General features: G+C 40.8%; 1 protein-coding gene across 2 annotated transcripts in view; it reads left to right on the top strand.

Moving 5' to 3' along the window:
* Positions 1-15,000, top strand: part of LOC138004267 (adhesion G protein-coupled receptor L4-like) — a 40,065-nt gene that overhangs the window by 9,577 nt on the left and 15,488 nt on the right. For both annotated transcript variants that reach the window (XM_068850742.1, XM_068850743.1), the window contains exons 5-13: positions 1,125-1,163; positions 2,456-2,654; positions 4,071-4,175; positions 5,562-5,649; positions 7,091-7,184; positions 8,068-8,120; positions 8,934-9,081; positions 12,510-12,604; positions 14,092-14,194. In XM_068850742.1, the coding sequence (XP_068706843.1) occupies positions 1,125-1,163; positions 2,456-2,654; positions 4,071-4,175; positions 5,562-5,649; positions 7,091-7,184; positions 8,068-8,120; positions 8,934-9,081; positions 12,510-12,604; positions 14,092-14,194 (924 nt within the window). The remainder of the gene's footprint in view (positions 1-1,124; positions 1,164-2,455; positions 2,655-4,070; positions 4,176-5,561; positions 5,650-7,090; positions 7,185-8,067; positions 8,121-8,933; positions 9,082-12,509; positions 12,605-14,091; positions 14,195-15,000) is intronic.

The raw sequence follows: 15,000 nt of genomic DNA, 5'->3' as shown, positions 1-15,000 counted from the left end.
ACCTGGGTTCCACAGGAATTGACCCAGGACACTTTCCATGAGACTAAGCGCATGCGCAAAACTACTAGCTCGCTTATTTGTACTTTAGGAAAGTTTCTAGTTCTAAATAGGGTAAATTTAGTTGCCATTTACTCGTTTGTTGCATAGTTATTGAGGTATTTTTCAAAATATAAAACAAAATGTAGAAGCATAATTACTTCATCATTTGCTAAACTGAGCATAACTAGGATAGAAATTGGCATAATTTAAGACATATACGAGCACTGCTAGAAGCATATTTTATGCTACTTTTGTGAGCACAATCTTTCGAAGGCTACAAATAGCAGACGCAATGGAACCCAGCTTGAGTCTTCACACAACAGAGTTGCGTCCTACATCAACCAGTGAAAATATGCATGGTTATCAGACTCCTGAGCAAGGGGTATGGAAAGGCTCGACATAGCTAGTATAAAACACATATCGAAAATATCACTATGACAGTCATTCAAGTTTTCAATTCTGTTATCGCTTTGGCTTGCATCGACTAAAAAGTGTTGTGCCACATTCTCAACCAATCAACGGCAAGAAAAAACAATATGCGCTTTCCGCTCTTGGCGCCGGCCTCGTGCTTTAAATTTGCAATGTGATTGACTCAAAGTTAGCCGTGAATGATGTGAATTGCTAAAAAAGTTATTGCAGTTTACAATAGCGGCTCTCGATAGACAAGTCGCTTTTATGATGCATTTTGCTTAATTTTGAAACCTACGATTTTGCGCTGGATACCAGATATAAAATCAGTTAATTAAGTTGTATACGAGGAATAAACGGGGGAAACCACGACTCTAGAAGACGTGCACGTGCTTGAAATCAAGAAACTCATCCCTAATGGAGCTACGTCCGGGAAAGCAACCTTGTTCCAGTAAGTTTCCGCTTGAGGTGGAGGGGGAAAGGTCAGTCCTGTGAACGAGATTGGAAGGCAAAAGATCCCATGACCCTCCAGCTTCCCAGTTCCACACGGCCCCAACCGATATAATGCATGTTCCAAAGTTTTCGCTCAGGGATAACATAAAACTAAGTTGACCCTCCTTACTCGTCCACGAAACTTGATTTAAATTTTCTTTTTCCTTACATCTTTTTCGTTTTAGATAAGTGCACTGGACGTCCGAAGCAACAATTCTTTAAAGGTAATTTACTGCATTTCTTTCATTGAAAAACTTAGCATTACATTTGCATCCTCCCATTTCAGCCCTTCGTTTTAACACGGTGGAATGGTATTGTGTTTGCCATTGTGAGTTCGCTGCACGGCCTCTAGAAGGATCAAAAATCTCGAGGCACATAGAAGTCAACCCACTTAGATCGGCTTCCAAGTGGTGGGAAAATAATACCATATGAATCTGCTTCGTCTTTAAGAAAAAAAGCAAGGTGAACATGCACACCATAATATCAACAGCCCTGTGTGGCCAACAAATTGAACATGCGCACAACCATTTCACCCGGTTAGTTGGCAGCCATGGTGCTGCTGTTTCGGCCTTGTTAGGCCTCATCAGCATGTCCATGGCTGAGCGCAGGCGTGAGGTGTTAGCCACACCGGGGAACCGGGGACCCACCGGGGTTGGTGTGTTCACTTTGCTTTTTGTATCCTGCAAACCAGGAGGCACGGCCAGATGACGATAACGATAAGGCATGTGTCGCTGTTTCCACCTTTGCTTCTTGCAATGTTTTAATACTTCGTCATCATTGTCACCGTCATCATCAAAGTACTCTCAGTCTAGGCTGGGGTATGGTTAATGTCATTACATCTTCACTCTTTCGGGTCCTTTAACATTTCATCCTTCTTATAAAGACCAAATGATTCAAGGGTGTAAGCTGTGTTTATGAGCTATGCTGCTCTTGCTTTGCGTTCACTGTCAGGAGTGGAATGACTGACTTCGAGTAGAATAAGTGTAATGTCATTGAAAAGGCCTTTTTTGCTATATTAAATTTCAGCTTGATAGTGAGGCAGTGAGGACAAAGACAAAAGAAAGTGAATAATTAACAATTATTCGCCGAAGGCGAAGCGATTATCGGTGAATATTCACCGAGACGAAGTCGAGGTGAATATTCACCGATAATCGCTGAGCCTGAGGCGACTAATTGTTTTAGTATAAATACACAGGTGTTTATTTCAAAAAAAGGGAAAAAAAAAAAACATTTCAACACGAAATCATCTTCACTTACAGTGGCAAAAACGTCGACTGGCAGCCATTTTGTCCGTCGAGGTGATTATCGGTTGATAATCCGAGATGGCGAGCCAATGGGAGCGCGCGATTTTGTATAATCACCTGTGTATTTATACTAATATGTAAATAATATTCACATTCATTCCAACGTGTTTCTATTGTTTTTGTCCTCGCTGCCTCACTATCAAGCTGAACATTTGATATTAATTCAGTGGCCTATTGAATTATAACGATGGTTTCATGGGTTGATTTCTTAGGAAGCAATGGCAATTTTCGGCGACTACATCAACAATGCATCGGCAACCGTTCAAGAATCAAATAGGTCCGTTACACTGCAAGAAAAGATGGAGAACGTATTAATGGCTACCGTCGTTTTTGAGGAATTCGCACTTCAATTTGCCGACTTTCATCTGTCAAATTCATCAGCTGCCGTGTACTTGACCAGCGACAAAGTTGGTTAGTATACTCTCACGTTAGGGTTTAAGTTAGGAACGCAAGTTTCCTCAACTTACATCTCTTTTACCGGGAATTTTCATGTACTGTAGGCCTTTAGAGAGGAGTTAATAGTAGCGAGAATATGTGAGGTAGGACACTCAGCGAATCCTTGTTCCCCAAAGTAATTATGCTAAGGGTTGTTTCCATCACCACACGGTCCATTTTCGCATCAACTTGCCAATGACGTGTCGTCCTTGAAATAAGACAGTATCAAGAAGATTTCATAACAATATGTTTCAAATAACCTTTAGTTGAATATAGCCAAAGATGGGGATTTGCTCGCGTACCTAAAAATCTTTTGATGAAAGCTCCAAAAGCGCTTCTTTACTGCGTGCTTGAAAGCTTAAAGGACAACGCACAGGTCCTTGGGGTAGGATAAGAAATTTTTAGATGATAAAAAACAAGATGTTTCCGGAGACGTTCACGCAGGAAGTAGGTGCGCTCGATCACAGGAAGTTTAACGTGGTGTTTCGCCTTGCATAGGGAGCTTAAGCACGCGCGTTTTTGAGACGCGGACGGCAGCCGGGAGAGAACATTTCGTGTACTAGGGCAATGGTGTCTCCCAGATTTTTATACTAATCATCTCTAATGGAGCAAAGTTAGTTAGGAATCTAATTGTGGTTGTGTGAAGACAAGTTAAAACAGGAAACAATCACTTCCGGTTGTCGTCCGGTTCTCAAAAGAGCGCGTGTTTAAGCGTAGGAGGAAGCTTTAGCACGCGCGTTTTTGAGACGCGGACGGCAACCAAAAGAGAACATTGATTTCGCGTGTCAGGACAGTGGTGTCTCCCAGATTTTTATTATAATCATCTCTAATGGAGAAAAGATACTTAGTAATATAAATGTAGTTGTGTGAAGATAAGTTAAAAAAGAAAACAGGGCACTTCCGGTTGCCGTCCGCGTCTCAAAAACACGGGTGATTTAGCTCCATAATGCCGTCGCTCTCCGATGGGTTCTGTTGATAAGAGTTTTAACACAAACCGACCTCCCTCTCTGGAGAACTACCTTTAAATTGTGAAATTGGTGAATGCCAGCTATAATCTTCCTCTGTCTCTCTTTATTTGCTCTTGTCTACTACTAGTGCTTGTCGTGGCCCGAATAACTTGCCAAGCTTTTAATTAGGTATCGTTATACTAGAAGAGAAAGCCGAAAGTATCATTTTCTGAGTTTTGCGTTGGGTCCAATCAAAGAGTACCTGATGTGGTATTATCTCAGTCAGCGGTGATAAATGGATGATCTACTGTGCTTTTACAAATTTCGTTCGCCCGCGAAGCGTTGCTCCTTCCTTTATGCAGAAATTCTGAAATTAAATTTAGGACCTTTTCCCATTGCATTTTTAGTTAAAACCCACATTCACTGATCGTCTTTCCTCCTCTAGATTTGCAAGTCAAGCGAGCAGGATCGGAAAACAAGAGCGACTTTTACCTTGAGGAAACAAAGGAGACAAATTACATCAAGATGCCATCAACGGACTTTCAAAATGGTTTGAATTATCGAGTTATGATTGATACCATATCAGCGGGTTTATGGGTATTTGCGTTGATTGCCTAGAGATAACGGACTCCTATTGAATCCCGTATACTGTGGCGGTGGAGTCAGCAAGGCCAATAATCTCGTACCCAGATCTCACTCTGTCACTGGAAATGTGAGATCTGGTAAAGTTCGACAGTACACCATTTTTCATTGGCTACTAAAAAAAAGGTTGCGGCAATGCAATCTACGCTCCGATTGGCTTATTTCGCGGGGCACTTAATGAAGGTTTGGTTTTCGCAAGCTCATGTGCTGTTTTGAATAAATGTCAGTTGTGCGGAGGAAAGTTTTGTTTTTCCGACGCCGGAAAAGCTTTACAGTTGAGGAAAATCATTTTAAAAATTTGCGACGTTTGTGTAAATGGTACCGACGAAAGCCCCACGTACCCTGCCACTCGAATAAAGTTCTGCGTAGCTTGCTACGCGGTACGCAGAAACTAATAATGGTCAGGGATCCGGTCCTGGCCGGGAACATTGTGTTGTGTTCTTGGGCAAGACACTTTACTTCCACGGTGCGTCTCTCTACCCAGGTGTATAAATGGGTATCAGCGAAATGCTGGGGGTAACCCTGCAATGGACTGGCATCTCATCCAGGGGGGAGTAGAAATACTCCTAGTCGATTCATGCCATGGAAACCGGGATAAGCTCCGGCCTGACGGGCCACTTGGCTCGTATGCAGACTTTACCTTTTTTTACCTTTATTTGGTTTATCGGCTGATAAACCACTCGGGATGTTGAAAGAACACAAGAAGAATCGTAAATCACAAGCCGCAGGCGAGTGATTTACGAATTTTTCGAGAATCAGAAGACGAAATTTCCATTAGTTTACTGGCACAATAAACCATAGCTGATTGACCAATCAGAAGAACGCGCGCATTGATTTGGTTATAATATAAAAACAAAAGCTCATGACTTTGAAGCATTTAACTCTGGTTGAGAGCTGGTTTAATTTTTTTTTTTTTTTAGTTTAAAAATTTCCTTATTTGGATGTAACTTAGCTCGTTCATTTTCCCTCGCGTGCTGCATCGATCTTATTTTTGTCCGTATTTAGGCATAAAATTGGTGTCTTAAAATCCCAGCTTTGTTCCAAGGAAAGGAGTCGCAAGTTACGCGATGTGCTTCTGACAAAAATTAATATGTAATTTGAAGGCGCTGTTTTGACATTATTCTAAGGGTTTTATAAAGTTCGTAAGCACTGCTGCTTCTTTGATCTTTTGTTAACAGCAATCGCCATGAAAGCTAATCTATTGAGATTGATTTATCTAATATAAAGAGAATAATTCGTTTTTTGTTTTTTAATTGTATGATCTTTTCACCGACTTATGATTGCTGTTCTCTAGGATCAGTGTTACTTGGAGTTCTTTACAAAGATCTTCATGAGATGTTTACAACATCTTCGACCGAAGAAGACCCGACAAACGACACCAGGTTTGTGATAAGTAACTTTTTGTCTTAAGTGTGTGGCTGGAATACAAAATTGTGGAATAATTTCTTCATTGGCGATTTTCTCAAAGGTTTTATGAAAATCGTTTTTGTCTTTGCTCTTTACCCTTGTCCTGTAAACCAACCAACTGCATCAAGTGAGCGCATGCAATTGATTGAGCCTGGGACCAGATGTGGGTCGCGGGCTCGAGCCCTGTCTGGACCAATGCACGGGGGTGCTAAATTAATTGGGGAAAAGTGTCTTTGTAATAACAGCTTTACAGCCCTTGCAAAAACGGATATATCCAGAAATACGCGTAATTAGATGATTTTGATAAGCGTTTTGATAAGAGTTTTTTTGCTCTTCTCGTCACTAGCGTCTCACAAGTAAAAACAACTTCACAAGGTTTGCCACTCCGTGCCTCAAGTAAAGAAAACCTGCTGCATTTACCCTGACCAAAAATAACACTAATCCTCACACTAATACCTTGTTGCTATAAATGGAAGCAAAATGTGCATGTTTAAACTTGGGCGTAAAATTGAGCGTGCATATAATAAGGTGCATCATTCTGGACACTTTCAGTAGTTTGGGTGGGAAGTTAATGAATCCACACACGAAAAGAAATAGGTGGCATAGTCCCCTGTATTGTAGCCTGGCCTTGTTCGTTCAGAGAACCCAAAATAGTATTGTCAATTACTCCTGAAAAGCCTCGAGGGAAGTCACTGAGAAATGGCCTACCTAACTGATTGAAATGAGAATAATTAATTTCAAAAAATGGTTGAGTTATGTCGCCCGTGACGAAGCAAGAACCAATGACCGGCCAGGGGCCAGGAGTAGACCAGGTAGTGTCAAAAGCAATCAATGCATTTCCCGTTGATGCCCACACCTAAAGACACTAACCTTTTTTACGCTTTGTGCTTATCAATGGTCACTCGATCGGGCATACTCGGGAGTTGTCGGCGAGCGCTCCGAACGGCAGTCGAACCTATTACGTTGTTTAGATGCTCTACTACTAAGCGATGGACCTAAGTCATCAATTAACTAGGTCTAGGCTTTCGCTCTCTCGTTGAGGCGTCTGATTTTTATCTTAATTGTATTTTTGGGAGAGTGCCTAGATTAGAGCAGTTTTCAATTGAGTGTCGTAAAACCAAAATTAAAGTAATTACTTTGGCCAATCAAAGAGGTCGGAGACAATCCAGTTAACCAATCAAAACTCGAAGTAATTACACGTAGCCGACACAAAGCGCGGGAAAATGTGCACGCGCAAGCCACGATTGGTTTTTGTTTCACTTCTGATTGGTTGAGAAAGTGGCGGGAGAACTTTGAACAAATCACTGAGTGAAGTAATCATAAACCAAAGTAATTCGCTAATTACTTTCGACACTCAATTGAAAACCACTCTATTATTGTTATTGTTGTGATAACCTTCTATTGATTATATTACAGCAAGATCCTTAACACTATCATAATGTCCGTAACCATGCGTCCCCAGCCTGCTTCTCTACAAGAAAATGTCACTTTGGGATTTAAAAATGTTCAGGTACTTTGGTTGTTTCTATAACTCACAACAACAACGACTTTGTTTGAATTCACACTAAAAACTATTATTTAAGAATAACAATTAGCGGCATAAGTGTTACACTACGTTTCGATTTTGTCATGACATCGTTTTCAAGTGTCAAAAAAAAAAAAATTAACCTGACTAATTTATACGGTGTGAGTTGATAGGAATTGTTAATATCTAATGTTGTACTTAACATGTATGCATTATAAGTATGTTCAAATTAGACAAATAGTTTTGCGCGAATAGAGTCCAATTGCATGCTCAAGCTTGGTTTCTTCTTTTTTTATGAACAATGTCTCATATATTAGATAGCCTGGTTTTCCGTGACAGAGAATTAAAAGCAAGGTGAACACACCATAACACCAAACTCGGTGAGGCCATCAAACTATTCCCGAGTGGTTAGTTTTTATTCACACATACTTTCATCCAATCAGAATCGCACACGTTTTCTTTCGCTCAGTGCCAGCTGCATCTATTTGTCTTGCTCTGTGATTGGCTCATTTTATTGCCATCGCCTGTTGTAATTGGCCAACATGATTACTTTGGTTTTGTCAGTATAGTGGCTCTTGACGGGACTAGATTTAGTAACGAGGAAAGACAGAAATGGTCCTTGTTGCTTTGGGAAAGACAAAACCTTTTTGCGACCATTAGGCTGATTTAGCAACAGAACGGGAACGTCAGTGGCGACGGCGCGCGCAGAAAAACACCAATGAGAATTCAGAATAGAGTAGACTCCACTCTTTTCTTCTCTATTCTAAATTCTCATTGGTAGTTTTGCTGCGCGCGACGTCGCCACTGACGTTCCCGTTCTGTTGCTAAATCAGCCTATTATATGGCTTACGCCTTGGCTTGTTTTTAGCCCGCAACAAGGCGCAGGGAATGTGTGTTTTGGAACTTCTTTTCTGAAATCGGGTGAGTCTATATGAATAAATGAACGATGAATTCATAATCTTGAGATGTTATGCGGATCAAAAGTTTATTAATTAATTAAGGAAAGAAACAATGAATTTGTAATTAGGGTTTGCCCAAATCAACTATACAATATCGCAGTAAGCTGATCGAATTTAAGAAAACTCGAAGGCAAACAATTTACAAAGAGGAAAAAAAATAAATAAAAATCAAAGAAAATATGCAGCTTTTTCCGGCCTACTGCTTAATTTAGAACATCTATTCTCCGAAAACAGAAAGCAGCCACCTTTATTGCTAGAGACCTTAGGCAACGCCAAAGTCGACGAAGACTGGAACTAAGGAAAACAGTGACCTCTCCCAGCTCGCACATTTTTCATTTTAGTACCTTTTATTGTTGTCATCGTCAAAACAGCGACGTGAAGCAGCCAAATTTCAGGTTATCTTAATAACGAGAGCATTCCAAGATAATTTTTCACTTTAGCCACATTGATGCAAATTTTATTGCAGAACAATTCGGACGAAATTTATCCCCAATAACAAGAAATCCTATTTTCTGGTGATCGATATCGTCGTCTGCGTCGAAGTCGCCGATACATAAGAACCCTAACACCCACAATCCCGGATTCTGATGGTTTTTAATAGACCATATTCGTATTCTTAGTATTGGACTGGAACTACCTTGCAATGGAGGCTCATGCGGGAGAATATATTAAAAAGTATCGGCATTTGAAAAGATTCCCCCACATTAGCCTCCATTGCATGCTAGTTCCAGTCCAATAATGAGAATACGAATATGGTCTATTCCTACAATTTTAGTCCTGCAAGTTGGTCAAACCAAGGCTGTCACGTGACTTTCATGGACGACTCCGTAACAGAATGCAGCTGCAATCATTTGACGCATTTTGCTGTTCTCGTCCAGTTCGACGACAATACGGCTGGAAATAAAGCCAGCCTGATAACGAAGGTAGGACGATATGGCGGCAAGCTTATTGGAATCGGCTTCACGTTCTGGGGAATAAATATTAGAGTTAAAAAAGTACTGGCACTACCTCAGGGAGACGTGCTGCCCTTATAGTGACCTCTACAAAAGGTTAGACTTTCGAGTCTTTTCGCGTGAGGACCGTAAACCATATATACGTCTCACACCCCTTAACACATTGACTTCTGGGAGTGACACTTAACAGATTTTACTCTAACACCAGACGATTTTACTCATCAACTGGTGGCATCTTAGGGTGCTTGAAGAGTGCATGAATGGGTTAACCTAGTCAAAAACTCCATCTATGTCCCCTCCCTTAACCCATTGACAACGTCCCGGGGAGTGAGACTTAAGAGATTTTACTCTGTCTAACACCAGACGATTTTACTCATCAACTGGTGGCATCTTAGGGTGCTTGAAGAGTGCATGAATGGGTTAACCTAATCAAAAACTCCATGTTTGTCCCCTCCTTTAACCCGTTGACAACGTCTCTGGGAGTGAGATTTGACAGATTTTAGTGGGTGTCTGGAAAACCCGAATAGCGAATAGAGAACAGTCGCGAATACCGAACAGCGAATAGTCACGAATAGTACGAATAGTGCGAATAGTCGCGAATAGTGACGAATAGTCAGGAATAGTGACGAATAGTAACAAATAGTGGCAAATAAGGGTGGAGGGGGGGGGGGGAGGGGGTTGTGACGAAATGACGAAAATTTGGTACCCAGTACTTCCTGGTCAACCGCGCAGCAACGTTGGATGGGATTTTCCCGCTAAAAATTAAAAGCAGAGATGTGTCGCGAAGGACAGCTTGAGCCCTGAGAAGAAAAGGTAATAAATGCACTGAAATCCTGTTGCTTATTTGTATAATTAATTAACGCAACGGTTACCAGAGTAGCTCGTTTGTCTCTTTAATCACAAACCACTTGCCTCACATTTTGATTTTATTCCTTTTTGCAGAACGTGTCTCGCCGGATCGGATCGGAGAGCACAGATGAGGATGATGAAATTTATGTTCGGGCGCCACTGTGCGAGGAGATGATCATGAGCTTGATGTATTAATGAAAGTGATTTATATTTTTGCATTTTGACGTTTGTTCTTCTTTAGAGTGTTTGTAAACGCATGCACGAAACTCTCTTTCGACGACAGGTGAACATATTATTTGCTTTGATTACGAGATTGTTCAGCATAAGGCGGTGACTATTGAAGACTATTCGTCACTATTCGCGACTATTCGTCACTATTCGCCACTATTCGCACTGTTCGTACTATTCGCTATTCGCGACTATTCGCTGTTCGCTATTCGCTATTCGCGACTATTCGCTATTCGCCATTCGGGTTTTCCAGACACCCGATTTTAGTTTGTCTAACACCAGACGAATCGGATTTTACTCGTCAACTGGTGGTATCCTAGGGTGCTTGAGGATCGAGTGCATGAATGAATTAACCTAGTCAAAAACTCCATCTATGTCCCCTCCCTTAACCCATTGATCCCTGGGAGTGAGACTTAACAGATTTTACTCTGTCTAACACCAGACGATTTTACTCATCAACTGGTGGCATCTTAGGGTGCTTGAAGAGTGCATGAATGGGTTAACCTAGTCAAAAACTCCATCTATGTCCCCTCCCTTAACCCATTGACCCCTGGGAGTGAGACTTAACAGGTTTTACTCTGTCTAACACCAGATGATTTTACTCGTCAATTGGGGGCGACCTATGGCACCTGAGGAGTCAATGGGTTTCCCAGTCAAAATCCTGCCTCCTCCTCAGGTGCTTTGTTTTGCATTTTGTTCGCCAACAAGGGGAGGCGCGAGTGGCTGGTAACGAGCGCGAAGCGCGAGGAGCCAAGGGACGGAGAAAGAAGACAGCCTTCCCGTCCTCTCTTGCGCGCAAATTTCAATCGTGAGGGAGACGTCTCGGGAACAAGGCAGGTCCCCTCCATTAATAGTACTAATTACAAACATCGTGGGACGCAAATAACCTTTACACTGTTCGAAAAGGGTCTGTGAAGTTGTCTCCGTTGTTGTGACCTACAATTGTAGCATCGTTTTCAATTGACTGTTCTGGGTTTTTCACAACCCAAGATTCTCTCAAACCAGTTCTAAACGAGTTTAGGATGGCGCAATTGACCATTCTCGGTCCCAAGGCTAATAATTAATTATGGTAGCCTTACGATTTGCTGAAAAGGTCTGCTTTTTGCAAGATAATCAATAAAAAAACTCTCTTCGTGAAAACACCACTACACGATTATATCCAAGTTGGAACCTCTTGGACATTGATTCCTGTTTTGTGAAAAACAATTCAGTTGAATGAATGGGCCATGTGATGTCGTACAGATTTTAGATATAGCCAGAAATGTAGGTAATTCTTTTCCCCCCGATTTTTATGAGTGACACCAAGGGTCCCCTAGCTTTCTTTTTTCCCCAATCGGCTCCTCGATATCACCTGTTTCCAAGAATTTACGTCTATTAGTCGTATATTAAATCTCGTTGCTACAATGTCTGCAAAATGACTTTTTCAAAGAATCAGATTACTCTGACGAATCGGAATAGTTGGAAAAAGAGCGATGAAACGATCGATAATCATAATAACAGGAACGATAAAAACTGAAACGATATAATGGTAAGAAATATGCAGGGAAAGGATGAATTACTTTTCATCTTTCTTACGAAGACCTAAAGGTCCGAGGGCGTTAGCTGTGTTTATGAGCTATGCTTGTCTTGCTTTTTGTACAATATCACGATTGGAATAAATGGCGGTTCGGGGGGAATAAGTGAAATGTCTTTGGCGGTGGGATCATTTATTAGTCAGGAAGTGTCCTGAAACTGTGGTAGGCTTGAACACCTTGGTAGGTTTGTCGTCAGGTCTGCGGTGTTCGTTGAAATGGTCTTTGAGTTTTCGTTCGGTTTCTCCAATGCGTTGTTTATGGCGATGACCGCACTGTACAATTTAGATAAAGTTTTTTGAATTGCAGTTGATGTAATAAGTTATGTGCCTTGTTTCGACTGTGGAGTGGAATGTGTTAGTAGTTTGTTCGTCAGTAATGTCTAGTTGCATGTAGAACAGTTATTGTCAAATCGGTAAGAACCTCAAGGTTAATTTTTATGTATAGGATTGTGTAGTTTGGCAAGAACAAGGTAGTTTTTAAGGTTGCTACTTCAACGAAAAGTTACGAGAGGAATAGTGTTGAAGACATTGTGGCAACGAGGTGATGAAGAAAGAATGCTGAAGTGCTTAAGAATTGTAGACTTGAATTTACGTCATAAATCGGCATTCGTAAGTGATGTAACCCAAGGTGAGACTTTCGTTCTAGTTTACACGCATAACGTAGATTTTCTTGTCTTTTTGCGACTTTCACTACTTGTAATATGAAGCTGAATTTAATAGTTCTTTAAATACCTTTTATTTCATAAAGACGGACGAAGATATACTGATCGTCATCACAAGAGTGGGCTTAGTCCTGTCTTTGATCGGAATTACACTGACAATCATTTGCTATGTTTTCTTTGCGTAAGTGTTGTCTCTATAATCGTAACATTCTCTGTAACGTTCTGGCTATTGCTTGACAAATAAAAAAACATGAGTGCTCAAAGCCATCTGAGTTGTTCCTCCATTTTGTGCGCTTGCGTTCCTTTGTGCAATCACAAAAGCCGGATTCACACATGAGCCAAGAGTTTTCCGAGGAAGTCCCGGTTCAATTTATCGCCTGCATTTACTACTATCTTCTAGCCTGCGCGCAGCCGGACATGTAACTCGAACCAAGAGAAAATGAGGGGACAGAGAGGGAGGCTCAGGGCGTTGGCCGGGATATGTTATGTCCACGAAAGTTATTAATTTTTAGACGAGCGGAAGTCTTTGTTCTAGCCTTAAGTCTGTCTTCCGATACGTCCCCATGAAGTCTTGCCTCGCTCTCAGGTTCTTAGTGAAAAGAGAAAATGATGGGGCACGTGGAAGGCTGATGAATATTTATTTTCTTTCAAACATCGGACCGAGGTTGGCCTGCATGCGGACGTCTCGGAAGAATTCCGCTCGTCTAAAAATAACTGTCGTGGACATGACATATCCCAAGGGCTGGATCGGCAGCCTCCCTCTCTGTCCCCTCATTTTCTCTTGTCGAAACCCAGGTCAAAATCTAGATATAGTCCGTCTGCACAACGGCTCCCAAAAGCTTGTTCTGATGGCTCGCAATTTTGCAGGGATTTCTGTATCCGTGTGTGATTGGCTAGAATCTTACCCACTCTGTGATTGGTCATTTATTCACTCGACAAATCAAGCAATCCTTTTAATGAAAAGTTGGAACGAGAGCTCTAAGCCCTGAAAGATCAGTTTTAAATTGGTCGTCTCCTATCTGCTGGAATTTCTTGTATTTGGAAATATATTTGTAAACGTGAAAATCCGAAAACCGTGAACACTAGAAATATTTTGAAATCTTTCATGAAAAAGCCAACCTAGCGCGAGAAAATTAAACTGCAACCAGTAACGGTAATTAGTTTGTAGTTTCAAGTCGCTTCTCATTGGATGCTGCACAATGGGAAATGTTAAAAACAAGTCAATGTGTTCACGGTTCTTTGGATCCGAGCGGGCTACACCAAATCTTTGATTTCTATTTGTTTGCGATCCATCGCAAAGACAAATTCAACTCTCAATTTCGGCGAGTGCGTCGAATTGTTTCCATCTCTTCGCAAGCAATACTCTTTCATGATTCATTTATATAACGCGACGACATAAATTGCAATAAACAAAATAATTAAACATTGCCCTTTGACCTTTTGGCTTTTGAAATACAAAGCACTTGCGGGAAAACACCGGAGAGAAAGTTACAATAATTATTGTTCATGCTGCGCATCTAATTGGATAAAATGCCGCGTTCGATTTTTAGCCAATCACAAAGCTTGATAAAAATCATTTTTAGAAATCGTGAAGTGATTTTTGGCGCTCAATAAAAAAGCTGCTTTATTCAAGTGCTATTGTTTTTTCTTATGTGATATTTTTTTCAGAGACATCAAAACACCTTTATCGCAGATCCGAGTTAGCCTCGTGTCCTCTCTTGGAGCAGGACAAATCATCTTTTTTGCAGGAATTGGTGCGACAGAAAACAGGGTGAGAACTGAATTTAGCCTACAAAACGTAACAGCATAGGGCCACATGAGAAGAAACTAGAAGAAATATTCACACATTTATCCCTAGTCCAGACGTTTTCCAATTCACACAGAGCTATTAAAAATGCAGCTCTTTGCAAGACTCGCGTGTTTTTTTGCTCGTGCATAGCGCGTTTTTAATTAAGCCTGAGTAACATTTACGCAAGAGACGGCACTTGAAGTACTAAGTGATTCAAGCCGAAAGTGTGCACATTCTTGTTCTCGTTTTCGCCTTGCCTATTCGTTTGCGATTCAGTCTTCTCTTTTATACAAGAATATCATATTGAAGCAATTATTTAGCTCAAAAAGGAATTTTCCCTTCTTTCATTTACGCCCAATGCGCATGTGTGCACAAGCTTCAAGAAGAAAACAAATATGTCTTTGAAGGAAAGAAATAATATAACTTGTTCGCTTACAGCTACTAGTTCACGGTTCTAATTGACTGGCTTAAAATAAAAATAATTCCTTTGGGTTACACAGTTAGATGTAAGAAATGTGTGCAAAGCCACAATTGATTTTGTCCCCACTAAATCCTATGCCAGTTGCAGAACATTTCAGAAGAAGCCATTCATAGTGTGTAAGCAATCAAAGAACAAAAATAAGTAAGGTAAACAACGCAATCAATTGAAATACTTTTTTAAAAATTGTATTTACACAAATACATGAGCAAAAATTACAAAGGTACAAAGCCCGGAGACAGAGCCCACTTCTTGTTTTTGACAAGACATATGAATTTTCCTGTTTCATACTTAATTTTAACTTTTGACT

The sequence above is a fragment of the Montipora foliosa genome, chromosome 5 (assembly GCF_036669935.1).
Source record: "Montipora foliosa isolate CH-2021 chromosome 5, ASM3666993v2, whole genome shotgun sequence".
Classification (NCBI taxonomy): domain Eukaryota; kingdom Metazoa; phylum Cnidaria; class Anthozoa; order Scleractinia; family Acroporidae; genus Montipora; species Montipora foliosa.
This window is presented reverse-complemented; position numbering and strand designations above follow the sequence as displayed.